The sequence below is a fragment of the Podarcis filfolensis genome (genome assembly GCF_964270895.1).
Source record: "Podarcis filfolensis genome assembly, chromosome: 6".
Classification (NCBI taxonomy): domain Eukaryota; kingdom Metazoa; phylum Chordata; class Lepidosauria; order Squamata; family Lacertidae; genus Podarcis; species Podarcis filfolensis.
In genome coordinates, this window is record NC_139609.1 from 24,266,961 (window position 1) to 24,294,626 (window position 27,666).

Here is a 27,666-nt window from a genome sequence, read left to right on the forward strand (position 1 = left end):
TTCACCTTTGACACCTCGACATGGAAAACATTGATACATGATCATTTTATTAATAGGTATTTGGATCATGAAATACTCTGACCTTGAGCTAATGGCACAACACTATGTGACCAGCTCAATCCATGTGACAGATGACAAAGCAGCAAAGCTGTAATGTGATTGATTTTTCCAAACAAAGTTTTCTCAACCCATCTCACATTGGGAGGGATCAGTTTGACTGCACAGTGGAACAACTGGATGACTGTTTAGTCCAACAGTCGGCATGTATTTTTACTAGAAGTGATTTGTTTTCTCAGTTCTTGTCTGTTCTGCAGCTAGGCAGCAGCCACGAGGTCACTCTCAAGTGGGTAATAAGTTTATCCTGTTGCTTGAGGCAGGAAACATAATCAATCCATGGAACCTCTCATTGACCCTTCCCTACAGTGACACTCCCCGCCCCCCCAGCTTGATGCTTCCTTTATCTTCCGATAGAAATTATAGGTTTCAGAATTTTAATAAGGAATCACAGATTGTATCCAATGGTGGCTTGATGCTTCCACCAGTGCAGCACAAGGCACCCCATCTTCATATTGTCCTAAAGAAAGCAAAAGTCTGGCCTATTTCTCAAAAGCTTTTTTTTTTTAATCCATTCTGTAAGATAACAAATGCAAAAATAATTGAAACCCCATAGATTTCAACATTTGAAACAAGAAACTTAAACAGTTTTTCTAGCTTAAAATGGCTTGTGGAAGCTGAACTTAATACTGTTGAGATGCTCCAGCTCATTATCCATTTCACTTTTTTATTTATGCTCAAATTTTCCCTATGGTTTTGATCACCCTATATTTTTGTTTTAAATTTTAGTTTTTAAATCCATGGTGTTTGCAGTTAGAAAATATGCAGAATTAAATCCAGAAACATGCTAGTTTTTTAAAAAATAAAGTATTTCTGGTGCAGTAGATTTTCTTGGTCCCCCCACCCCCACCCTGAACCTTTCTCCTTTTGTATTTGTTTAGACAATTAACTGAAGAGAATAGTATTGGAAAAGAAAATCTCAGAGGTGTGGAAGCCAAATGTGCTGAAATGGAAGTGCAACTGAAGCACTCTCAGCAGAATATCCTGAAGCTCGAAAATAAACTTCAGGTCCAAGACACAGTACTTGAAGAAAAAAATACCCTATTGCATGAAATTGCTAGCTTAAAAGCTCTTGTTGCACAGCAAAATGATCACCTCAAGTTGTATCATCAAGAAATTGAGAATTCAAGAACTGAACTAAAAACCTTAGAAAATATTATTTCCCAGTTGTCTCAAAGTTCACCAAGAGAGGTACAGTAACCTTTTTGTTTTTTGTTACTGTCAGCAGACTAAATATACACTGGATGAAATGCAAAGCCTGTGTGTGCAAGGAAGGAGCACTTCTATTTATGCACAGAGGAAGGGGCAAAAATGTCTCCTAATGGTAATTTATGCAAGGCATTTCACAGGGACCTCAAACTTGGAAGTGAACTGTGGGAGGATACAGAGGGCAGCTTCTTAAAAGGGAAGCTTTATAAGCACCTCTGCATACAAGAACATCAGTACTCCAGTGTTTGTTAAAGTTTTTATAGTTCATTATTGAAGAAGAAGAAGAAGAATACATTTTAAAGGGACCTCTGCTTGAACAGAACATTCATCTAAATTCCAGGCACTGGACTGACTATTGCTGTGTTAAAAGAATATAGAGTAACCTGTTTTATTGGATCTTACACTGGAACAGTGTTCATTGATTTCTACTCTTATTAAGGGTTGTTTCAAGCACTGCAATCTATCTACATAGTAAATACATTGATGTCAGAACTGGTTTGTTAGTTTGGATTTTGGTTATATAGTCTAGGAAGCGATAATTGAGCAATGACTGGTCTCCAGAATAGACCACAATTTCTTCCTTGAGGGAGGGCTGCTGCTGATACTTCACATACTCATGTTGAGTAACTCTTCTCATTGTCCCCTGAAAGGTTTGCCTCAAAGGAAAAATTCCCACGTTTCTCATTTTTACCTAGCTTTGTGCGCTACACATCCTTCCCTTACTTGAATAGGGCTTCTATAACTCTAAAATAGAGCAGTGCACCCTGAACAAGTTCTTAGGATGCATTACATCAGTGGTTGCAACTGAATGCAACTGTCTGAAAAGCCAATCTGCTAATCAAGAGGCAGAGATGATGGAATATCAACCACAATCCCAGTCCCTTGGTCACACAGATGTTGATTTATATTCTTGGCATAGGTGCGAAAGCTAATAATGGGGGAAGTAGATCAGAAATGACAATGGTGGAGAAAGCTAAGCAATTTTCTTTCCCATCTATGTCACATTTTATGTTAATTTTGAAACATCGCCCAAGTTTTGCAGTACTGAAAAGCGGCTTGCAATTTGATGGCCTGTTGCATAACCTTGGGTCTTCACTAGAGTTAAGCACTTTTAATTCCTGCCAGGTTCAGTGGAAGAGCATGTGCTTAACCCTAACTCTGTTGAGATAAGGAGAATTTAAACATTTTTAGTTTGGGTTGGGTGGTAGGGATTAAAGTTCCTCAAATAATGACCGATTATGCCATAAACAACATTTTTATGTGTCTTTCCCCCCTAAACTTGCAGGCTAGTCATTCCATGCATCATTCTAAAGAAGCATCATGTCCCAATTGCTGTGATTTAAGTAGATCCCTGATAGAAGAGCTAAGGTATTATATTTTAAGCTGAAGTAATTGCGTGCATTTGTAACGAGTGTCAAAAAAGAAAGGAAGAATAAAACTGCTCTCCCTTCTTTCTTTTTCCTAGATTAAAGCTGACAGTGAAAGAAGCATTGATTCAGCAATTTCAGGCAGAAACTAAGACCAGTAATCCATGTCAAGATCTCTTTGATGAAAGTGAGAGACAAGAATTGAATGGCCTAGAAATTGAACCAGTAAAATTGACAGGAAACCAAACAGGTATGCCATACTATAATATACAATAGTTGAAGCTGTACAGTTTCTTCTGGTATGGATTGTTGCTTCCGAACAATCCGCTGAGCAAAAAGAGCATGCACGCCTGTTCCTGTAATTTAAAGATTTTATAAATCAGTACCCTTAGACACATGTGTTTCTTTTGTGAAGAGAGAAAACACCAACAACTGGAACTTGTCGCTAAGCAGTTTGAAAAGGTCAAGCAAAGATTACATGGACAGTTAGAAGAACTACGTACTAAACTGGAAAAATGTGAAGCTGAGAATTCATTTTTGAAGGAGACCATGGCCCAGCGAACTAGTCAGTTTCAAACAATACAGGATGAACTGTTGGAGAAAGCTGCAAAATCTAGTAGCTTGGAACGAGAAGTAAGTAGAAATGAAGAAGTCTGTATTCTTAGGAGCTCTCTAGAGCCTTATCCAGTGCTGCAGCCATGTGTTTCCTCTTCCTCTCCTGTCCCCTCCAGCCCACTATATACCCTTAAAATCAGTGCTGGAGGGTGTGGAGACCTTCCAGAGATTCTGGAGGTGCATGTTGGAAAACAAGTTCTTTTTATGTTGTGAACTGCCCTGAGATCTACAGATGGAGGGCAGTATACAAATTTAATAGATGATGATGATTATGACAACAACAACAACGATTTTGCTACTGGAACTATAATACTGTAATAACATATTTTTTATTAGTACTCCACCCATCTGACTGGGTTGTCCCAGCTGCTTTGGGTGGCTTCCAACATATATAAAAAAATAAAACATGACACATTAAAAAGCTTCCCTATACAGGGATGTCTTCTAATGGTTATAAAGTTACTCATTTCCTTGGCATCTGTTGGAAGGGGGTTCCACAGGGTGGGTGCCACTATCGAAAAGGCCCTCTGCATGTACACGTACAAAGCCTTAGGTACAGCCCAGCGTTTTTAATTTCATATAGTTCCTACTGTGAAAGGCTATGCTGTTTTTCCAGGAAATGACAGCATACAAATCAATATGGCTAATTTGACCCAACATCCTCCCCCCCCCCCCCCGCCACAAAAGTCACTGCAATCAACTGTATGCAACCAGCCATGATCTGGGCTCTCCAATCTCTTGCACCGCCAACAAAAACAACCAACCAATCAACCTATTTATGTGATGCTGAGACAAAAACTCTGCACATACACTATGCAATGGAATGAAAAATCACTAGCCCCCTTCTTTCTCCCACCTCTCTCTCCCCACTTCCCTCCCCAACCTCACAATGCCTATGATAGCAGTGTTTCACACCCAATGTAAACGACCCGTAGAAAGGACTCTGAATTGAAACAGATATGATATACGTACCTTTGTTATCCATGAAAATCTTTTAATAAAAACATTTTTTAAGGCCCTAATCATATAGTGGCACCTCTTTGATTGTTACAGGAAAAGCGCCTCTGCAGCACCCTAAAGGGCTCCATTGTTATAGAAACATGCCTTCTATAAATCTCTTTTTCATCAGTAATTCATCTAGAGATCCTATCCTTGGAACATTCCTTCTTTCACAGTGATAGTTCCTCTTGGAATTGGATTGCTGAGGTTGGCACCTGAAATCCAGCTAGAAGCTAACTTGATGCATTCTTGACAAAGAATGCCCAAAGTACATTGTAGTGTTTGTGGCATAGTCCCACAAGACCCAATGCAGTACAGTAGCAATATATTTTGTTTGCATGTCATGCCAGGGAGCAGGGTGCAATCCATTTCATGCATGATACTTGATTGTGGGAAATGGAAAATGTCTAGTGAAACAATAGAGCATTCCTGGGTGATGAGGTGACTTGTGAATGTGCATTGCACAAAGTTTTTTCTTTAAGGTTTGGGCAGAAGGAGTTGTATTATCATTGACATTTTATGAAGCGCATGTGACATTCATGGAAACACTTTCAATAATTTCACCATTTCTGCTGAAAATCTTTTTTTTAGACTGTGTATTCTCAGTTTATATATTTCTTTGTAGGCAGCAAGGAAATCATCTAGGCTCTCAGCCCTTGAAAAACAGTTGGAAGAAAAGACTCTTGCTTACACAACTGCTGCTGAAAAAAATACTGAGCTGGAACGGGAATTAGTGGTAAAACTCCTATTACCTATTCACAGCTTCTTGGGATGGAAGGAGATGTATTTACATATGTAATGTTATATTAAATACGCCAACAGGCATTAGTGTTTTCAGAGTTTACCTCTAATGTGATTTTTAACAAGCAAATTGTTTTTCCTTAAGTGCTTTCAAACAGTTCAGTACAATGCGATTTCTGTTTATACTGTTTTCTAGCTGCACTTTGGTTTGTAATATGACATAACGTGGCCCTGAAAGATCCATATAATTTTCCACTGAAGCATTAATTTATGCAGCTCAATAATGAAGTTGTTTTTCCTAGGAAGTGAATGCTCAGCTTCAAAGCTTAGAAAGAAACTTTAATGAGGAACATGGGCACTTAGCCGCAGTGCTTAAAAAAACAAAGACGATTCATCACGAGCATCAGAAAGAATTGGAAAAGCAGATTGAATTGGTAAGCTTCTAATTTGTATAGTATTTTCCCCCCAGTTCCTAAATATTTTGGTGATCTCTTAATAAAAGATTCAGTGTCTCTTCCATGCTGCCTTTGTGCTCGATGCATACATATAAGATCAGTCACATGTAAGAGGCCACTTGAAATTTAAGTGTAAGGAAGTTGCTTCAGGTGGCAAGTTGTTTCTGAGAGTTAGCTCAGATTTTGCCCTGGTGTTCTTTCCAGCTACAAAAACAATTCTGAAGCAGCAATAGGCTGCGGACATTGAGCTGGGTCAAGGGAAAGCCTTCCCAAAAATGTTCATAAAGGCACAAACCTATTTCCATTGAGGGATACAGTGGTACCTTGGGTTACAGATGCTTCAGGTTACAGACTCCGCTAACCCAGAAATAGTACCTCTGGTTAAGAACTTTGCTTCAGGATAAGAACAGAAATCATGCTCCGGTGGCCCGGCAGCAGCAGGAGGCCCCATTAGCTAAAGTGGTGCTTCAGGTTAAGAACAGTTTCAGGTTAAGAATGGACCTCCGGAATGAATTAAATACTTAACCTGAGGTACCACTGTATTTTGTTATCTCTCCTGCACTTTTAAGAAGCAACTCCATCAAAAATTGAAAATGTCAGGGAGGACTTTCAGCTCTCTCTCTAAATTCAGTAAACCACATGTCCTAGAACTTATAGCTGCAGAACTTTTTTAGTAAGTAGCTCCAGACATACAGTTTTACTCAGAGTAGACTTACTGAAATTAATGAACATGGCTTGTTTAGGCCCATTAGTTTCAACAGGTCTACTCAAAACTTACTTGAATGCCACTCATAAATATATTGTTGGCGACCCTGTTATAATGAGTATCATGTCAATGTAGCCAATAAATGTAACCAATTGTTGCAGCTATATTATTTGTCATTCTCTAACAAATACTTTATGGGTCAATAACTAATTCTTCTTTTTAATAGCTTGAGTCTCGACTAGAAACGAGATGCCAGCAATTCCATGAGCAGGAGAACACAATGTCACTTTTACAGCAAGATATCTTATGTAAACAACGTCAGATTGAATCACTAGATCTAATGCTAATAGAAAGCAAAGAGGTATCTTTTTTGTCTTGTTTTTTGAGGGCTGCTTGCAAAATACCCAGGGTTTTTTTTTTCATATGGTCATTCCCAGTGCTGTGTGTTGTTGCTTCAGAAAGTGCTGCTGGCATGCTCTGTGGCAGCAGCAAAATCTTAAGATTTCCTCAGGGAGGGGAGATGAGTTTACACAGTCCTTGCGCAGGGCTTCTGCTGTCAGGATTTATTAGTTCCATCACTCCTGCTGAGTTTATTTTTCTTGGTGGACTCGTATTTTTTAAAAGTGAACTGTAAAATCATGTTTTAAGGTGGTATGTTTTCTTCTTTTGATGCTGTATTCAAACAGGAAATGGAAAATCAGAAAACCAAGAAAGAGGAAGCAATAAGGATATTACAGAGCCAATTTACTGAGGAAACAATCAAGGTATGTACACTTCCTTTTCTTTTTTGTCTTCTTGTGACTTCTCATGTCTTGCAATATTTTATTTCATAAAATTTATACACCTCTGATCCTAAAAAAAACACCTCAAAATGATTTACAAGAAGTTTAAGCAATAAAATCAAGAAACGTTTGCGAATGCATTTTGAAACCTGCAAAAGTTAACATACAAACAGATTAAAAGTGACTTATTAATTTAATTAGCTTCTTAAGCATCTTGGTAGGCTTTCTGTTCCTTTCTTTGACCAAAATTTTAAAATATTTATACTGAAGGCTCTCTTTCCCATCAATTATTCTCCTTATTTCATTATGAAAGGGAAGAATTTAAGAGTGAGTACCTTGAAATGATTTTTCCTTAGGCACCAAAGCAATGTTTGAGCTATTTAAATTTGTAAAGAAAAACCCTTTGTGAGTCTATGTTTATACTTATATCTGTTATCGTTTATTAAACTAATCCTTAATATTATTATTTTCCAAAAAAAATATTGGTTTTCACAAAATTATAAACAAACAAATAGACAAACAAACATAAATCATAATCTTATTAAAATTACTCTTATTAACATTGTTAAGTGACTTCCTCACTTCCCCTTGGTTGAATTTCAATGTATATCCTTTTAACGGTTTTCCAAATCAAAGTTCTTATAGACTTAATCAGTTAACATCATTCTATCACATCAATTCAGCATTAAACATATTAATTCATCACTTAACTTGAATATAAATCCTGAGCCGATATAGTACTTGCAAGCTATTTCCAATTAATTTACGTATTTAACTAAATAATCATTAAATTTCGTCCATTCTTCCTGATCTCCTCCTTCTGGTCGCAGACTCTTCTGGTCAGGTCAGCTAGCTCCGAAAAATCCATCATCTTCATCTGCCATTCTTCTACAGTTGGTACTTCTTGCATTTTCCACTTCTTAGCTAGTAAAATTCAAGCAGCAGTTGTGGCATTCCCAAATTGTTTAACATCTTTCTTGGGCAATTCCAGACCAGTTATTCCAAGAAGAAAGGCCTCTGGTTTCTTTATGAATGTATATTTCAACATTTTTTTCAATTCATTATAAATCTTTTCCCAGAAGTCTTTCACCTTGGGGCAGGTCCACCACATGTGAGAAAAGGTTCCTTCCTTTTCTTTAAATTTCCAACATAGATTATCACAATTATGATAGATCTTTGCTAGTTTAACAGGAGTCAAATACCATCTATACATCATTTTCAGTTAATATTGTTATTTATATAGCATGATCACAGTACAAAACACTATACATGCTAACAATCATCACAGGCAGGCCTCTGCCCCGAAGAGCTTACAATCTAGATTTTTAATCATGGAGCTGGCAACAAAAAACGGGGAGGGAAGAAAGGCAAGGATGATTAAGAATGAATATGAACAAATGTACACATACATTTATTTTCCTTATGGGCTAAATAACCAATAGGGTTCTTGAGGAAAGATGGATTTAAGGATCAGGCAGAGAGTTCCAAACATAATTACATGATACTTTTGCCCCATTTCCCACAACCCACAGAAAAGTATGTTTGAGGGAGAGAATGAGACATCCTATAACATTCTGTCTGTATAACCTACAGACAAGAATCACAACATTAGGGTTCTTGTAATTTTAATTTATTGCACTGATGAGATTATGCCAGGGTTATTTTTGAGTCCCTGGAATACTGCACTGTGAAAAGCTACTCCTGATGAATTCCTTCTGCTGCATAGCTATTAGAGGTGCAGGTGAGCTACAGCTGAAATGTTTCTTTTTCTCCGAGGTATAATAAATTAATAAGTACTGCACCACATTCAACTTTAATTTGTGAAAAACATTTGTGGTGTGGGTGTGCAAACATGCAATTACTTTCTTATGGCTTCATTTTAAAATGTTGTGCTGTTCAAAGATGTACTCAGATATTGTTATTTTAAAGAACTGGTTTACATTTCTGCCAGTATATTAACTAAAACTGCATTGGCTTTGTACCCATAACAAAAAATAGCATATTTTATTGCTATTTTAGGTTCTGGGGGTGTTTCAGAAGAGCAATTCTTTCCTAAATTTTATCTCCCTTTGATTCTCATTAGGTCAGACAGCTACAAGCCGCGCTAGATGACTGCAAGGAAGATCTCGCGGTATATTTAAGTAATCTCGAAGAAAGTAAAGTGTTATTTGAAAAACAGCTGGCGAAGAAAAATGACGAGGTAAACTTTTTTGATGCCTATGTCATTAATGCCTACATTAGAGCATTAATGTGTGCATGGGCCATTTTTATGTGAGCACATTTGTGCAGGTTCATCTACCTGTGAGTGCTTTCAATTTTATGTTTCCAAAATCTGTCAAAATGTTTCTCATTCAAATTAGTGAGAGGTGCTTGCTGGGGTGTATTCATGCTATCTGCTGTTTCTTCCCCTCGCTCAGTACTTTCCCACCCTCTGCGAGTTCAGGAAACCCTAGGTCCATTGTGGGTGTGCACATGGGTATTTGTTTATGCACAAGACAAAGACATTGCTCTTAGATTGTTAACAACTTTGTGTTCTTCTGGACATTTTAACTGTCACCCCTCTTTCAGATGGTTCTGATTATGTTAACGTTTTGCAGAGGAGGTGGGGGTGCTTTGCTTCTTAGAATTGTACATTACAATTTGTTTAGTTTTAATTGTTGTGTTTTATATATTGTGTTTTTATATCGTAAGTCCTCTCAAAACTATTTTAGTAGTAAGTGTATAATAAATTTACACACACACACATACATTATATTATATTTATATCCCGCCTAAAGGTGGCAGACATGTAGTTGGCCATAATCATGGTAGCTCCATGTGGTGGCATTTGAATCTTTGTTCAGAAAAAAGCTTTACTTGAGAATTGGCTTAATTGTGGTAAATATTTTACTCATAGGACATGTAAGCAAATACAGAAGCATTAAAATCTTCAGTGTGGTTTAGGATAGAAAGTGTGCCAGCAGTGTGCAGATATAATAATTTAGGAGGATTTATTTTAAAATATAAGTAGGTCTTTCCCAAAGTTACTCCTTTTTTTTTAGATGGAAGCATATTTTTAAATATAGACCATACTATATGAATTTGATTTTATACTATAATGAAATTCTGTGATGATGTGTGTTTTAGTAGTAGCTTATGTATGTTGTCAGGCTGCTCTCCTATGAATGATGAAATGGGAGCAAGCTGAGAATGTATCTCAAAGTTAATACTTCATCCTTTTTATTTGTTTCCAGATACAGCGGTTGCACAAAGAAATAAAGTTGAAAAATAACAATCTTCAGTCAACTAGTGAACAAAACTTCATTCTGCAGCAAACACTGCAGCAGCAGCAGCAAATGTTAAACCAAGAAACCATTAGGAATTGTGAATTAGAAGACAGCCAAATTAAGCTCCAGCAGCAGGTACATAATGATCAGTAAAGGATTTATATTGTCCATGTTACACTTTCATGTACCATGTATATTTGAAAAACAAAATGATGTTGTGGCATATGCTGCTCTTGAAAATGCTTTCTCTATCAAAATAGTTTCCTATGAAGTGTGAGGGACTACTGTTTGAGGAACACGTGCCTAAAGCCCTCTTGGCCATATAGAATTAGTTTGTTTATTTAGATATTTGCCACTGGATGTGTTCTATAAAGGCACAAGTGCAGCATAGGTCTGTACACATATCCTGCAGTCAGATTTGCAAAATTCACGTACACAGGATTAGGCAAATGGCACAACTTTTTTTTATTTCTGAAGTTTGTAAAAGCTTATTTGCACACTAATAGCCTGTTGCTATAGTTACAGTACAATCTTATGCATGATTATTTAGAAGTCCCACTGTGTTCGATGGAGCTTATTCCTTAGTTAAGGGTTTTTAGGAATGTACAAATATGCACTTCCCTGCTTTACTTTCATTTTGTTTGAGTGATGTTTTACAATCCATATAATGCATTGTGTCCATTATATGGAAGCTTTATACTTATCATTCATACCAATAAAAATTGACTTTAGGGTAGTGGTACCACTTGAGCAGGGACGCGGGTGGCGCTGTGGGTTAAACCACAGAGCCTAGGACTTGCCGATCAGAAGGTCAGCGGTTTGAATCCCCGCGACGGGGTGAGCTCCCATTGTTCGGTCCCTGCTCCTGCCAACCTAGCAGTTCAAAAGCAAGTCAAAGTGCAAGTAGATAAATAGGTACCGCTCCGGCAGGAAGGTAAACAGCGTTTCCGTGTGCTGCTCTGGTTTGCCAGAAGCGGCTTAGTCATGCTGGCCACATGACCCAGAAGCTGTACGCCGGCTCTCTCAGCCAATAAAGCGAGATGAACGCCGCAACCCCAGAGTCGGCCACGACTGGACCTAATGGTCAGGGGTCCCTTTACCTTTACCTTTACCACTTGAGCAGTCTCCAAGCCATCAGTTCCACAGCAGTCTTGTTACATTAAAAATAACTTCTCTGTTTCAACTGGTTTCTGGTGGCTCCAATCTGGTGGAACGCTCTGTCACAGGAGACTAGGGCCCTGCGGGACTTGACATCTTTCTGCAGGGCCTGCAAGACAGAGCTGTTCCACCAGGCCTTTGGCCAAGGCACAGCCTGACCCCCTCCTTTGGTAACTCTTCACAGGTCTCTAGCCCAATAGTTGCCATCAATTTGATTTGAACTGATTTTATAATGAATTGATTTTAGAATGCTGTATTATTTTACTGTTGTTAGCCGCTCTGAACCCAGCTTTGGCTTGGGAGGGCGGGATATAAATAAAATGTATTATTATTATTATTATTATTATTATTATTATTATTATTCAGTAATTTTATGCCTTAGTTGCCTTTTTACTGGAGATTTATGCTCTATACCTGCGAATCAGAAGGTGAACGGACATTTATTTTTTGTTATTGGACACATATCTTGAAAACAATTATTTCCAAAGGAGAGGAACTATATCCATTGGGCAAACAGTAATCAAAGGCCTTTAAGATAAAGCTAGATACACAACTTGCACACTTGTATATGTGTTTGTAGTTTCTTGGGATGTATACCTGCAAATGCTCTTTCTTGGCTTTCTCTCTAACCTTTGGATAAGTAAATAAATATTGAATAACCTAACAGTGCTGTTCTGTTTATGTCAACACACTTACCTTTATTAAATCCTTTTAAAAATAGGTATTAAAATTAGAGCAAGAACTTCAAAAACAGAAGGAAATTATGGAGGAAGAGTTGAGAAAAACTACCGAGAATCTCCATTTAGTCTCTGAAGAAGCTGATTTGAAAAGACAAAAAATAGCAGAGCTCACAGGTACAATCAGGTAGGTTCAGAATACTCTTCCGTGGATGGGTCCTTTTAAATCTGTATACTGCGTATATCATTACTTTTAAATTCTTTTTCTGAATGTATCATCTTTTGAAAGAAGAGGTTTCCAGAACAGAACTTTTTAAGCAAGTTAGTTCAAGCATTAAGGGCCTGGTAGCTTAAGCCCACCTTCCTCAACTTGCTGCCCTCCAGACATCAAGGACTACAACTCCCATAAGTTGTGCAGGCTGGGGGTGATGGGAGTTATGGTCCAAAACATATAGAGGGCAACAGTTTGGGGAAGGCTGGTATAAGCCATTGTGCTGTTACATACCCATCTTATTTGGAGACAGATACATAGTTCCAACTTCTTAAATACTCAAGTTCAAACTCAGTGTGCCGTAGATCTATATTTTGCTCAGAATAGCATTAAGAACACGCTTATTTCAGTTACTGATTGAGATTTTCTAATTCTGCTTGTTTAGGCAAATTAAGATAGAGATGGATCAATGTAAAGATGAGCTAATAGACATGGAGAAAGAGTTAGTTCACTTAAGACGAGATGGTCACGCTAAAGCATCGCAGCTGGGCCACTTGGAAATTACTTTGGAGGAGAAACATGAAGAACTGCAGAAAAAGACGCAGCAAGGTAGTCTCTTTACTGTGCTTTTTCAATGCGAAGGCCACTTTGAAATGAATGTGATGTGTTTCTCATGGATAATATACATTGGAATGGTAAGCCTACATGAAAGAAACTAAGAGAGAACAGGGCTTTAGAATCTTTGCAGAGCTGTCTAATATGTATGACTAGCACAGATGCTAGCTTTTTCACTGCTAGAACACAGCCGTGAATTCAGTATGTAGTCCTCAGTCCACACACACACACACACACACACACACACACTTAACATCCTTTTCTGCTTTCCATATTCACTACAGTGAAACAGTTAGAAGATAAATTGCTTCAAGCTGAGACACAGCAAAAGGATTCTGAGCAGAAAATAGGAACGCTGGAGACTGACCTGCAGAATGCCACTGGGAAGCTAAAAACTAGTTTGAGACAACTGCAAGAACTTCGGAATATGCTACAGGAAACACAGTTGGCTCTGGAGGAGAAGTATGCTGCTATCGAGAATTTAACAGAAGAACTAAGGTAGGCTGAACCCTTGTTACTGAGCTGCATCACCATTGCGAACTAGTACTTTGGAAACCTTATGCTTTATTTTTAAATTGAAATTGCAGAGACTGCAAGGATGAACTTGAGAACAAAAGGCAAGAACTCCTTGAGATGGAAAAGATATTAAAAGAAAGGAATTGGGATTTGAAACAAAGAGCAGCTCAGGTTAGAACTTTATCAGTATAATTTATGAATTTGGAGAAGCCTCATACATGTTTTGGGGGTCTAAGTGATAACCACAACTCTGTGGTGCATAATTTTATACATGGTAAGCAACTTCTAATTCTTGTTTCATGTTTCTGCCTTCTCTCTCTCTCCCTTTTTAGGTTACACAGTTGGATATGTCAATTCGTGAGCACAGGGGAGAATTGGAACAAAAAATAATTAAATTAGAAGGAAATTTGGAAAAAGCAGAGTTGCAGATCAAGGAATACAACAGACAGGTGCTTTGATTATCTGTTGTTTTTTAAAAAAATAATATTGTATTGAAGTCAAATGTAACCCTTACTAATATAATAGCTTGTGGAAGTTTTGAAGCATGAAACAGGATATGGGCTGTGTCTTAACTAACAATATAGTTTTTTAAACATAGCAATACATGTTGTGCCATTAATGTACATAAAATTATAACAGTTGCACAGTGCCATAATCACAAGTGAGTTACAAGAAGGCTCACAGCACATGTTACCTGCCTGTACACAATCAGTGCATTTTACCACTGCATTAGTGGGACAGACAAAACAGTTACATGAAACACATTGGTGCTGCAACATGCTTTTGTACCAACCACATAGGTGACCCCCTTCTCCTTTTATTGGTGTCAACAGTTTCAGCCCCTGCCCATTCTGTGGATGCCTTTTCTGAAACTACATATGTATGAGGGTAAAAAATGGAAGGGAAGGAGCCAACTTGAACCACAATTAATGAAAAATACTATTGCATTAACTAAAGTGGAAGAGTTAAATACTGTCACAGAATCTGCGCAACTGACCAACTGTTGATTTTAATCAGAAGTTGTAGAGTTTAATTCCCATAATGTATATAAGATGTGCTGTGGGGCTTTTGTTACAATTCCTAAAATAGATAATTCTCTTAATAAGTAATTCTGTCCTACACCCTGTTGCCAGATTGAGAATTTAGAGAGCAAGCTACAGCATTCCAAAGGTGAACTTCAGGAGAAAGAGTTGAACATCCTCCAACAAGATCAAGAGATACATCGTCTTAAAAAGGAAACTGGAAGAAAACAGGAAAAAGTAACAGATATTGAGAAAGTAAGTTTTTTATTTGCATAATGGTTTTTGTCTGTGACTATAGTCACTATCTGATTTTTTCATCAGCCTAAACCATAATGGATAGAGAGAAATGCTTCCTGTTCATAAGGGGTTGAATCCAGATTTGCTCTTCTGTAAACAGAAGGCTCCTGCTGGAGGAAGCAAGGGGTGTCTGAATTTTTATTTATTTAATTATTGCTGAATATGCACACACACACCTCTCTCTCCCATTCTTCACAGCAGATTTTTATAAGTGCAAGGGCTGTGATGTGGGGAGAAGTAATTAGCAAATATTACTTCCCATGCAAGCAGCTTTTTGTACTCCTAATCCATCAATTTGACAGTAAGTGTCTATATAGGATTGTGGCCTCATTGTTTGTTTCCCTTCATCTCATGGTGGTCGTTTAAGTCTCATAATATGCTACTGATTATTTATCATAGTGAGGACAGAAGGCTACACAGATAATGGATCTGATAAGGCATGGCAGCAGAATGCTATGTTAAAAATGAAAAAAAAGAATGTAAAAATGCTTAAGTTTTGTTAATGCACATTGTTTACCCCTTTTAGAAGGTGGAGGAACAGGAAAGGTTCATGGCAGAACAGCACAAAGAAATACTTGATTTGGGTCAGCAGCTGAGGCTAGAACGTGAACAGATGAAAAAGGTCCATTTGGAGCTACTGGAAAGTCGCCGTCAACAGGCTCAAGCTCAGAGAGATGTGGATAGGCTCTCTCTTGAACTGGAAGAAGTGAACCACCTCTCGCATGAAAAAGTAACCGTTTTTCATAGTTCTTCCTGTCAACAGAATTGGCCCAATACAGGAGTGTTCCTGTACCCAATTTAATGTGTATTGGGCAACAATGGCTTCCTCACTTTAATGGGGGTTCATTGGTTCCCTGCAAGCAGAAAGGGAAAGGAGGAAGGAGGACTATATACTACATGCTTAAAAATATTGTTGCTGGTATTATTCATTTCATAATTGCCTTTTAGGAAAGTCGTACAAATCATTTGGCAGAACAACTAGGGGCAGCTCAGGCACGGGAAGCCCAGTTAGAAGCAAGAATGCAAACGGAGATTAGGAGGCTCTCAGCAGAAATACACTCACTAAAGCAGTCTTACACGTCAGAGGTAAAAACAAAATTGCTCTTACCAACATGTGTTGTATTTTTAGATGTATTAGAACTGAACAGTTAATTTTTATCTTGGAATGTTAGAAATTGGCCGTAGGTTTTGCTTGGCACCTTGGTTTAAAAGGAAAACTTTTGATTCTGGCATTGCAAATAAGGGAGAACATAGGAAGGTCCATTGGCCAACCTACAGTGATTGGCAGTGGCTCTCCAGGGTTTTAGGCAGCATTCTCTCCCAGCCCTACCTAGAGTTGCTGGGGATTAAATCTGTAACCTTTTGCATGCAAAGCAGATGCTGTACTACTCAGCAATAGGCATTCCCCAATGCTTCAGGACCATTCATCTTTCTCATCCCTTCCCAAACTTAAGTTCAGCTACCTTCATCAAATGACTAAATCAGCACTGATAGACGTGACTTTAACAGCAGAATATTTGATTTTGGGTACCGTCATTTGAACAAGGAAGTCCATAATTATGTATCAATTGGGACATTAGCTTAATAAGGCTATTTGTTCCATGCCTCTATTATAAGTTTAAATAAACGGATCATAAAGTTTTGAATACATTTTGTTGTCTTACCTTTATCTCTTCAGAAACTCTTACATGAAACAGAGGAAACAAAACGGAAGGAGTCGATATCTAAATCTCATCACCTTTATGGGCAGTTGCAGCAGCTGAAGCTAGACCTGGAAGATGCACAAGGCACTGTCTGTAATCTACAAGAACAGCTTCAGTCCAGAAATGACATGATTGATGCAGCAAACGAAGCTCTGCTTCTCAAAGTGAGTAAGCACAAGAATGTGTTTTCTTGACATACAAGGCAGCATGGCAAAAATCTCCTGTACAAGGAGAAATTAATAAAATTATCCAACTTCACTGATACTTACTACCAAAGATTATTAGCAATTAGGCTTTTGTGAGACTTGAGGGCCAAAGATGGTCCTCCGAGCCTATTTGGCTACTAAGACTCTCCCCAGACCACATCCTGTCTCCCCAGAACCTGCCTCTCACTGGCCGTACTCTGTATCATCCTAGAGTGCCTTTGCTTGGCTGGAATGTGTCCTTGATGATGCCTCTTGCTTGGCTAGATGGAAAGGTTAGGGGTGTGTGCAAACCTCTGGTTTTTGCATGATGGAATCCAAAGCTAAGAGTCCCATCCTTTGCTGTGCTTAGTTCTATCTTGGACCACCCCCACTTTTGCCTCTAGCTGCACTCGTGATGGGTGTTCAACCCCAGGGAATGCAACTATGGGACTTAAAATTTTCCCACCCCTGGTTTGGAGCCTGACTAGACATTTTTAGGGGGTGGCTGTTGTTGACCTATGTGCTCCCATTTTCTGGATAATATCTAGAATAAGAAATAGGAAGCCCAATCATGTTCAGTGTCTTCCTGCCCTCTGTAGATGGCAGCCAATGAAGTGGGACAGGGAAATGCTGAAAACATTGTCACCGAATGAAGTGCTAAGCTAATGTGAAAGGCATAATATTTTCTTAATAAAAGTGTTGAGTTATTTGTTTTTATTACATTTTTAGGAATCTGAAGTAACAAGACTACAAGCTAGAATTGCAGGCCATGAAAGAACAGAAAGCATCAAGCAACTATCAGCCCCACAAAACATATCCAATTATCAATGGTTAGATCAAGAGCCAGACTTTGACAGGCATTCTCAGAGAAAATCTGCAAGCACTAATGATCCAAGTTTTAAAGATGATGGAAATCTATTAAAACCGAAAAACATTTTTACAACCAATTCTTTGGTAATTTGTAGGAAGCCAAAAGACACAATTCACGACTCACCAAAAAGTCCAGATGAGTCGTCCTTTGATCCTTTGACACACATTGTGGAGGAGGATGAGACTTGTGATAGCAGTGACTTCCAAACTCTTAGTGGCATGCTAAAATATATCAACAAAGAGATGAGTTCTGAAAATTCTCCATAATTTTCACCTGATGTAAAGGACAATTCAAGTATGTATTTCTGTACCATAGTATTTCTTAGGCAAATAGGACACAGTTCACTTTGTCTGGTGGTGGGGCAGGGAAATGATAATATTGTTCCCTCTTTGAGTTACATTTTGTGGAGCAAGCATGACTACTAAGATGTATTAACTAATTAATGTACCTCTAGGACAGACTTTACAAATGTATCAAGAGTGCATATAGGGTCCCCTTTTTTTTTTTAAGGACACAAGCTCAATCAAAAATAAAAAGCATGATCCTTTGCAGAAGTTCCACTGTTCAATGCTTACCTATCAGGTGAGTGTGCATAGGAGTGCAGCCTAAACCTGAAAACCATTTTGAGGAATTTTCTTCAGGACTAGTTTTTACCTGATGGTAATTGCAAACAGAGCATTATGAATAATGTAATTCAATGCTTTTGATAGATATTAGGATATCATCAAGTGCATAAGTTCTGATTTAGACCAGTTAATGCTGTCTCCCAAGAGGTGTCCAAAATCATATATGAGAGCTGTCAAGGTAGGGATGGAGCTCTCTGGGTTTGTGATAGTGTGTAGCATGTCATCCACAAGTATGACTATCTCTTGTTCCCTAACAGCTGCATGGATACTGTTGATCTCACTACTGTATATCCATGGGTTGCACAGGTCAGAGGTTCCAAACACAAATAAAAAAATAAGGCTTATTCCATTCCTTACCAGGAATGAGTGGGGCAGGGGAAAGTATCCTATTTGTAAATTACCCAGGAAGACCATAGGATCCTATCAAAGGCCTTCTCTGTATCAAATAGGGGGAGGGCAGTTGGGTGATTATTATGCTTGTTCAAGTCCTTAGTGTGAGACCAGTAATTCATTTTAACTAGAACTTGAGGTCTGCATGAATTTCACATTTGTTAATGCCTATGTTAATATATGTTTCAGGAACAAAGATTGTGAAGTAAGAGTGTGCTGGCAAACAGTCAACCACAGATGGATTTGTTGTCTTCATGAATATAATGATGTGCCATTTTATCCAATCCCTGTATATATTTGAGAAACATAGTGACTCATAATCCCTTCCTATTTATCCCAATTCTATTTTTTTATTACTGCTTTGAAGTAATTTGTACAGTAATAAAGGTGTGGTGTTTTTTTTTCTCTCAAAGAGAAATCTGAAGGATCTGGTTTTTTAAAAACTATTTTCCTGATACTTGAATATTTCATCTAAATGTATTATTATTGAATTAATAAAAAACAATACACATTGTGTTGCTTGCTTTTTCTGTTACATATCCACTACTGTAGTTACCACGTGAGGAAAAAAAATCCATAAATTTGTCCAATTTTTATTTTTTTTAAAAACTGAAAGGCACCAGCTTACCTTGTGGTATTGAATTTTGGGATTGTGTTGTGTGAATAAGTCCTTTCTTTTGTTTTTCTGAACCCAATACAAATTAATATTATTGGGTGACCCACAGTTATGAGAAAGAGATCAGAGGAATGTATCTTTGGACAAGCCATGGTATTCATAATTCTATAAGCCTCTCATGTCTGCCTCTCCCTTAGCAATAACGTTCAGATCAAGGGCTATTACATATGTCCTTTTGCTCCTAACAAGCCCCCTTTACTCATGATGAATCACTTTTTTAAATACACGGCATTTAAAAAAATGTCAACAGGTATATCTAACAGAAAACAGATATTGCAGCACATAACAGAAGGCAAGTTGTTTCCTCTTCTAGATGCTGAATGTGAAGTGTTACATAGTGCATGTTTAAATTGGGAAGTCCAGGAAACCCCCATCCCGGCCTGCCTCCACCATACATTCTTTGATAGCCTTGACGGTGTCTCCCTGCTGTGGAACCCCTTGTTTCTGCTAGTTTGTGCTATGTTTCTGCTAGTCCTTCAGTGTCCAAGCAGCCATCAACACCAGTACTGCCTGAAACAAAGGATAGCTTCAGCAAGAACGTAATTTGGCCACAATGTTTGTGCCCAACAATGGGGATTGCCAAGACTGAGGCCCCAATTGAGTTTCTTTTAAGGAGGCAACTGACTTTGAGTTACCTCAGATCTTTTGGATTTAAGCACCTATTTGAAGGATGCATGGTATTTGCAAATACAACTTGGGCAAAGTATTGTCCTCTAGGTTTTGGTATAATTGATCTCCAGTCCTGTTACCTGTTTAAATTATGATAACTCACCCTTCATATTTTGTTGTTCAGATTTTCAGTTTAAAAACTGCTGAAACCTTGAAGCCTAACTTCCCTACAATGCATTATCAAGCCAGATTATGCAACCTTTATATATAACCATGCCCAAACATCTATTTTTGTTTATTGCTGTCCATACGGAGATTATCTTCTTAGCTCTGTAATGCATAGGTATGCACCTTTAGATTTGCTGACACCCAAAGTCCTGTGGATAAAAGCATCCAGGGGAGTATTAAGCTTTTGTCCTGCAAAGCTACCAGACTATCCACAGACTGTCTAAGGTAAACCTTCCAGCGCATCTGCTACCATCCACAATGGCTCAGAAAACTGTGCTCATCACAGGTTGCTCCTCAGGAATTGGGCTGGCGTTGGCTGTAAAAATGGCCACTGATGAACAGAAAAGATTCAAAGGTAACACCTCTCTTTAATTTTGCTCACCTGTGTTGCTGAACATTACCTAGTGTGAGCTATGTTGAGTAGTAAAGCTTTACATAGCGCGACAGATGCAACTTTGCATCCTTGCAGGCTTTGCAATTTAATTTTAGAAAGAAAAGTGTAAGGGTTTTTCTTTTTTGGAGAAGCCAAATGTCACTAGCCTCCATTATTTTACAGCCTGGTCCTATGCTTATTAAGAAGTAAGTCCCACTCAGTTCAGTGGGGCTTGCTCTTAAAACAGAGCTACACAGGAGCTGTTTATTTTGATCTATATGTTTAAATTAGAATTGATGGAATATTTCTATTTTTAATGTCAGCTGATTATTTTTCTTTCTCTTTTCTTAAAAAACAGCCACAATCCTCTATCCACTTGTATGGAAGTAAGCCATTTTTTAAAAAGAGAGAAAAACCAACTGGTTGCAGTGTTCAGGAAGTGGAATTCTATACATGTCTGTTCAAAAAGAAGCCCTGAACACTGCAACCAGTTGGTTTCAATGGGTTAATTGTGTGTTGGGTTCTGACCATGCTGTTTTATTTTCTTCTAATCTGGAGCCTCTATCAAATGGAAATATATTCGGGTTTCTCTGACCTTAGAGTCTGGAGCTGAAGGTTTATGTAATCGGTGTTCTAATTTTCATAACCCTTCTGAAAGGAAAGGCTAAATACTGCTGTTTGTGATATTTATTTTCCTTTTTTTTCTTTTTTCTTTTTTTTTGCAGTTTATGCTACAATGCGGGATCTGGCCAAACAGGATAAACTGATAGAAGCTGCAGGCAATACTGTTGGAAACACCTTAGAGATTAAACAGCTGGATGTGTGCAGTGATGAATCTATTAAAATGTGTGTCAGTAGCATCCCAGGAAGGCGGATTGATGTCCTAGGCAAGTAATGAATACCAATGAAACATTCATTATATATATATATATATATATATATATATATATATATATATTAATGTAAAAAATAATATTTATTTATTTATTTATTGCATTTATATCCCACCAATCCTCCAAGAAGCTCAAGGTAGTTCTCTTCCTACTCATTTCATGCTCACAATAACTGGCCTGTTCTGGTAACTCCTGATTGTATTACTGCCCTAGGTTGATGCAAATTTCAGCTGGTCCAAAACAGGGCAACTAGGTGAGGGATGGGGGCTGGAGACCCTTCAGGTCATCTGGTCTCCAGGCATTTAAGGCGTCAAACTTTAGAACAAGTACTTTGAATCAGGCCTGGGAATAGGCTGGAAGCCAGTGCAAATGGCAAATCACTGGTATGTTGGGATCCGGTCTCCCATAGTCACCTGCTTAGTCCTTGAGATGGTCATCAGAAGAGCCTTTGTCCTGGTTCCTCTGCTTAATGGACTGAGGTGGGTGGTGACAAGGGGGAAGGCCTCTTTGGTGGTGGTGCCTAGTTTATGGAATAGTAAAGGTAAAGGGACCCCTGACCGTTAGGTCCAGTCGTGGACAACTCTGAGGTTGCGGCGCCCATCTCAATTTACTAGCCGAGGGAGCCAGCGTACAGCTTCCGGGTCATGTGGCCAGCATGACTAAGCCACTTCTGGCGAAACCAGAGCAGCGTACGGAAACAGCGTTTACCTTCCCGCCGGAGCGGTACCTATTTATCTACTTGCACTTTGACGTGCTTTCGAACTGCTAGTTTGGCAGGAGCAGGGACCGAGCAACGGGAGCTCACCCCATCGCAGGGATTCAAACCGCTGACCTTCTGATTGGCAAGTCCTAGGCTCTGTGGTTTAACCCACAGCACCACCTGCATCCCAGTTTATGGAATACCCTCCCCATAAAGCCATAATGGTACCTACATTATAGTCTTTTAGGCAGCCAAGGAAAAGATTTTTATTCCCTTTTCAAGTTAGACATTTAATGCTTTTAATTCCCCCCCCCCCTTGCTTGTTTTAAATTGATTTTATGCTGCTGGGTTCATACTAGCTTTTTGATGCTGATTTGCAATGGTGCTTATTGTTTTACACTTTTTATTTATGGCCAGAGACCTGGGTTAATGGGTGGTCCCACACGTTTGTTGCACATGAAAAAAATTAAGAGCAACTTGAGTGGCAAGTGATGGCTGGTCGTTGTTGTTGTTGTTTTGCATTTATACAGTTAGCAATGCCGGCATGGGACTCATTGGACCTATTGAATGCCAGACCATCAAAGAGATGCAAAACGTGATGGATACAAACTTCTTTGGGTTGGTCCGACTGCTGAAGGAGATTTTACCTGACATGAAGAAGAGAAAAAGCGGCCATATCGTGATTATTAGCAGTGTCATGGGAGTACAAGGCAAAGTAATATTGCATCTAATTAGTTAATGCAGCGTGTATTGCAGTTTAATGATGGCTATGCTCTGATCCCACAGCTGGAGGTAGTTATGCTTCTGAATGTCAGTTGCTGGAAACCTCAGGAGAGGAGTCTTGCAATAGGTTATGGGCATCTAACATAGGCGTCTGGTTAGCCACAGTGAGAACAGGGTGCTGGACTCAATGATCCAGAAGGCTCTTATGTTCCCATATTCAAGAGCCATCTCATCCTACATTTTTGTCCCATTTTAAGTGGCAACACTAGCTTTAGATTTGCCCTTTGTGCTTCCCCAGAATTACCGTATTTTTTTGCTCTATAAGACTCACTTTTTCTCTCCTAAAAAGTAAGGGGAAATGTGTGTGCGTCTTATGGAGCGAATGCAGGCTGTGCAGCTATCACAGAAGCCAGAACAGCAAGAGGGATTGCTGCTTTCGCTGCGCAGCGATCCCTCTTGCTGTTCTGGCTTCTGAGATTCAGAACATTTTTTTTCTTGTTTTCCTCCTCCAAAAACTAGGTGTGTCGTATGGTCTGGTGCGTCTTATAGAGCGAAAAATACGGTACTTCTGCATCAGCCAGTGTTTGAAACTCCCATTGTTCTAGGACGGCGCATTTTGCATCAGGGAGTTTCATTAGCACGAGCAGTTTCTGAGCTCTGGGCGCAGAACTGCACCTAAGATTTCAGATTAAAATTGCAGAGTGGAAGGGAAAGAGGACCTTTTTCTGTCTCCCCACTTCCAGCTACTCACGGAAGACTGGAGAAAAGACCCTCGTAGAATATTGGGGGGGGGGGTGGGCAGGGGAAGGACTAGATCATGTGAAAAATGAACATAATGTTTTAGCTGCAGTTCATTCATTTTCAGCTTTGTATTCTTGTTACAAAAATGTGCCTAGACATTCCATTGTTGCACCCATAACCTAGATTTAAGATGCCCTTTAGCTCCTAGCTTTCATACCTCAGTTTTTAACACTGGCATCAGCTGAAGTTTTGCTAACGCTGAAACATCTCAGCCCTGGTTACTTCTGCTCCTGATTCAGCGGAAAGTGATTTTTGTGGCTTTTCCTCCCTCCTTTATTCAAGTAAAGGAATGCCAGATAGCTGGCTTGTGGTTTTCGGGCAAGAAACAAGATCAATGACGACAATGATTTTAGTCCTATAGGCAACTGAGCTGCAATCTGCAGCTAAAGAGCAAAGTCTGCTCTTGCAACACAATGCCCTTATTTGTGGCATTGTAACCCAGAACATTGTGTCAATGGAGTTGTGCCACAGTGTGTAGCAACAGCAAAGACTGTACAGAAGTGTTGTGTCTAGCCCTTCTGGGGGAAAGGACTGGGCTGGAGATTTATGGTGAAGCAACGGCAAGACTGAAGTTTACTTGCCTGCGTGTTATCCAAAATGTTATCTGAAACGCTTTCGGTTTGCATGGACTTAGAAACATTTGCCTAACCTAAGGGATGGGAACCATCTGGTGCCTTTTCCATCCCCTTTCCTGAAAACTGGATGTGATTTGAAAGAGGGATGGCATGTGCATTCATCCCATTTAGTAAATGAGCTTTGTCGCAAAATCTTTTGGGCAAGAGGTGAAAGAGGGGCAAAATAAATGTGCGTTCGTTGTTCCTTCTTCTGGGCCTTGACAGTGATTCACTCTAATTTTCATTAAATAAAAAAACATTTGTAATGCTGACAGCCTAAAATGATGTTGATCTGATGTTGTGTATAGTACACAGGAGACTCTTACACGATGGTTTCATCATCAGCCCAGGGTATATTAAGATTAGCAACTCACTATTTTTTTTAATCTATAGGGATTTTGTTCAATGATGTTTATGCTGCATCTAAATTTGCGGTGGAAGGATTCTGTGAAAGTTTAGCCATACAAGCACTCAAGTTTAAACTTAAGTAAGTATCAGCCTGGCTCATTTATTACTTTAACTTAAATTTACTTCAGTGCTGCTAAAGCAGCTGTTTAACTTCACCCCAGGAGGTGCACTCCATTGTCTCGTGAGACAGATGGATGTTGACTGGCAGAGTGTCTAGGACAGGGGTCTGCAAGGTTTACCCCGCCTGGGCCGGTTCACTCCAACGGAGATTCCTCCGTGGGCTGGATCGTGCACGCGATTTCTGGCATCTGCAGACGCGATTTCCAGCGCCACGGAAATGAGTCCCCGTGCCGTGCTGCGCCAGTTTAGCGCAGCACGCGGGGACTCGTCGATCAGGGGGCTCAATTCGGGGGGCGGCTCATGAGCCAGTTAAACGAACCCCTTAGGTTTCCGACCCCTGGTCTGGAAACCACGTTATACCACTCGTATACAATATTCAGATCGTATAAATCTTTAGCCTTTTACTAAGGATATCCAAGGGTGAAATGCAAGATGCAAATGCAAGAAAACAAACATGTCGTTTTGAATGTTCAGTTCTGGATGTGGATTAAAATTAATGCTAAAATCAAGCACTATGTTGCATGGCTTTACTCTTTGCCAATTTATGCCCAGTAACTAAGGGTTTGCATCTACCATCTTATGCGTATAGTAGATGACTTACACAATATATCCTGTTTCTTTATTTTCCCAAACAGTCTAAGTTTAATAGAACCAGGGCCCGTGGTTACAGAGTTTGAAAGAAAAGTGTTTGAAGATGGGATGAACATGGATCTTTCGGCTGCAGATAAAGAAACAGCGGACATGTTTGTAAATATTTACCTGAAAAATTACAAGCAAATTTTCCAGACCCTGGGACAAACAGCTGAAGACATAGCAGAGGTAATGCATTAGAAGGTTTTTGTGGAATTTAAGACTGGGTTACATAATTATGGTTCGCCAGCTATGAGGCATTATGCGACTGGCAATTGCTCAGCATCAGCTTCTGATGAAATTACAATCCAATGAAAGTGGGGGGAAGCGACAGACAAGTCTAAAAATATCTGTACTCACAAGGCTCTGTTAATGTGAGTAATAACATTTTAGGCAGGAAGAGTCTAGCCAACGCCAAATGTAACTAGGCAATGGGCCAACCTTTGTTTGAGCATCTTACCGAAATCACTTGCATGTTCAGGATGAGCTCAAGTGGATAATATCTTCATTGCATATCTTTAGGCGCCAGGCAAAAACATTCCTCTTCTCCCAAGTTTTTGACTAATTAACAGTCTATGACCTTTTTAAAGGGTGGTATGTGTGTGTTACTATGTTATGTACCATATTTTCCCGTGTATAAGATGATGTTTTTTGCCTTAAAATGTTAGGCAAAAATTGAGGGTCGTCTTATACACGGATACTGAATGCAGAGTGGGGCATGGTGGCGATTTTCTGCAGCAAGTGGGCGGGCAGGGGATCAGTTGTGACCCCCCAAAAAAGCTCAATAACTTTAGCGATTGTTGGTGATGACTGGCAAAAGCACGTTTGGCGGCAAGTAAGTGTGCGGGGGATTGCTGGTTGTGGTGGTGAGCAGACGGGAGATTGGCAGTGGCCAATAACTTTGGCGATTGTTAGCAACGGTTGTGGTGAGCACACGATTGGTGGTGAGTGGGCGGGTGATAGTGGAAGCTTCATTCCATTTCTTTGGTCTAAATTTTTCCAGAAACAAATAACACATTTGAAACTAGGAGTACTCTATTACTGGTAGGGGACACTTATCTTGAAGGAATGTTCTGAGAGTGTCACTGATATAGCAGTTTCAGATTAAAAATAGTCAGAGGTGTGTGTGTGTGTGTGTGTGTTTGGTTTTTTTTAAAACTGTTCCTCCTCTTCCAGTAAGCTCACTTTCAAAACATCATTGCTGGAACAATGTAAGCAACCCAAACAGCAATATTGAGTTAAAGTGCTGATTTTATTCCCCTGTTTTTTCTTTTTGCGTTCTCCACCCCCATTCCAAATATATTTACACACACACTCTCGGTCTGGTGCAATTCCAGAATGTTATCATGTCTTCTTTTCTCATTCTTACAGCATACAGTGAAGATAATTCTGGCCGAAAACCCTCCTTTTCGCCACCAGACCAACACATTATACACTCCAATTACAACACTGAAATATGCTGATCCAAATGGAGACCTGCCTATTGATACCTTCTACAAAATGGTTTTTCAGCATGATAAGGTTTTCAGTGCGAGTCTTAACTTCATTAAAATGCTGCGTTGGAAAAGCAGAAAAAGTTTTGACTTGGGAGGAGGAAGATCCTCCCAATGAGCAAATGGGTGATTTCAGCTGCCATGTGGGCTATTTCACACACTTCCATGTTTCCTTATGTGTAAGTGCTTGTGTGGGATGGGAGACATCTTAAATAGCCCTGACTGAAGCTACAGTCCTATACACAATCCTTACTTGGGGGCAAGTCCAACTGAAGTTGGTGGGGCTTACTTCTTTTTTTAAATAATATTTATTAAGTTTTCCAATTTAAAAATCCAATAAAAGCTACATTAAAAACATTCCAAATTATAAAATAATCAAACAGTCCAAATATTATGTCAAATTGTAAATCTTTGTTTGACTTCCCATGCTCTGAGGTCAGGGGGTGGCGATCATCTCACATTTCTTCTGCTTCTAAGTTAGTCCAGGTGATTCCCACAAATCAATCCAATGTTAATCCTTCGTTCATTTCCCACAGCCTCTGAGTTCATCTAGCAAGCAAGTTAAATCAAACAATATGTTCCTGTGTGGGTGTTTATCTTCTTCCATGTCTTTCGCTTTCATTTCTTAATGAATGAAATTATAAGCTACATGTCCCAAAATGGAGGAAATCTGGCTTTCTGCCAATTGTACCAGGCATATGTCCAAATCTCTTCATTTTAAGTCTGTCCATATACTATTCTGACCACCTCAATATTTTTCCAACACATACTTTCATTTACCTGCAAAATTGGGTAGGCGTAATGTGAAATCTATTGAAAGATCAAATAGCGCTTTTGTGTAAATTATCTGCTTAAGGGCAACATACACCACTT

At 39.1% G+C, this 27,666-nt stretch overlaps 2 protein-coding genes across 4 annotated transcripts in view; both read left to right on the plus strand.

The window, feature by feature from the left end:
- Window positions 1–19,038, plus strand: part of CCDC18 (coiled-coil domain containing 18) — a 29,278-nt gene extending 10,240 nt beyond the window's left edge. For all 3 annotated transcript variants that reach the window (XM_083620552.1, XM_083620553.1, XM_083620554.1), the window contains exons 9-29: window positions 996–1,305; window positions 2,609–2,691; window positions 2,789–2,940; window positions 3,106–3,323; window positions 4,930–5,040; window positions 5,348–5,479; window positions 6,433–6,567; window positions 6,893–6,970; window positions 9,072–9,188; window positions 10,222–10,389; window positions 12,134–12,276; window positions 12,746–12,909; window positions 13,200–13,413; window positions 13,503–13,602; window positions 13,764–13,880; window positions 14,565–14,708; window positions 15,277–15,480; window positions 15,699–15,836; window positions 16,429–16,617; window positions 17,368–17,803; window positions 18,715–19,038. In XM_083620552.1, the coding sequence (XP_083476678.1) occupies window positions 996–1,305; window positions 2,609–2,691; window positions 2,789–2,940; window positions 3,106–3,323; window positions 4,930–5,040; window positions 5,348–5,479; window positions 6,433–6,567; window positions 6,893–6,970; window positions 9,072–9,188; window positions 10,222–10,389; window positions 12,134–12,276; window positions 12,746–12,909; window positions 13,200–13,413; window positions 13,503–13,602; window positions 13,764–13,880; window positions 14,565–14,708; window positions 15,277–15,480; window positions 15,699–15,836; window positions 16,429–16,617; window positions 17,368–17,775 (3,325 nt within the window). In that variant the 3' untranslated portion in view covers window positions 17,776–17,803; window positions 18,715–19,038. The remainder of the gene's footprint in view (window positions 1–995; window positions 1,306–2,608; window positions 2,692–2,788; window positions 2,941–3,105; window positions 3,324–4,929; window positions 5,041–5,347; window positions 5,480–6,432; window positions 6,568–6,892; window positions 6,971–9,071; window positions 9,189–10,221; window positions 10,390–12,133; window positions 12,277–12,745; window positions 12,910–13,199; window positions 13,414–13,502; window positions 13,603–13,763; window positions 13,881–14,564; window positions 14,709–15,276; window positions 15,481–15,698; window positions 15,837–16,428; window positions 16,618–17,367; window positions 17,804–18,714) is intronic.
- A 944-nt stretch (window positions 19,039–19,982) lies between these two features.
- LOC310765564 (retinol dehydrogenase 8-like) lies at window positions 19,983–26,915 on the plus strand. The gene is made up of 6 exons (XM_083620729.1): window positions 19,983–20,393; window positions 21,137–21,302; window positions 22,539–22,714; window positions 24,536–24,629; window positions 25,306–25,489; window positions 26,672–26,915. The coding sequence occupies exons 1-6, from the start codon at window positions 20,297–20,299 to the stop codon at window positions 26,909–26,911; spliced, it is 957 nt and encodes a 318-aa protein (XP_083476855.1). The 5' UTR covers window positions 19,983–20,296; the 3' UTR covers window positions 26,912–26,915.
- Window positions 26,916–27,666: the final 751 nt, after the last annotated feature.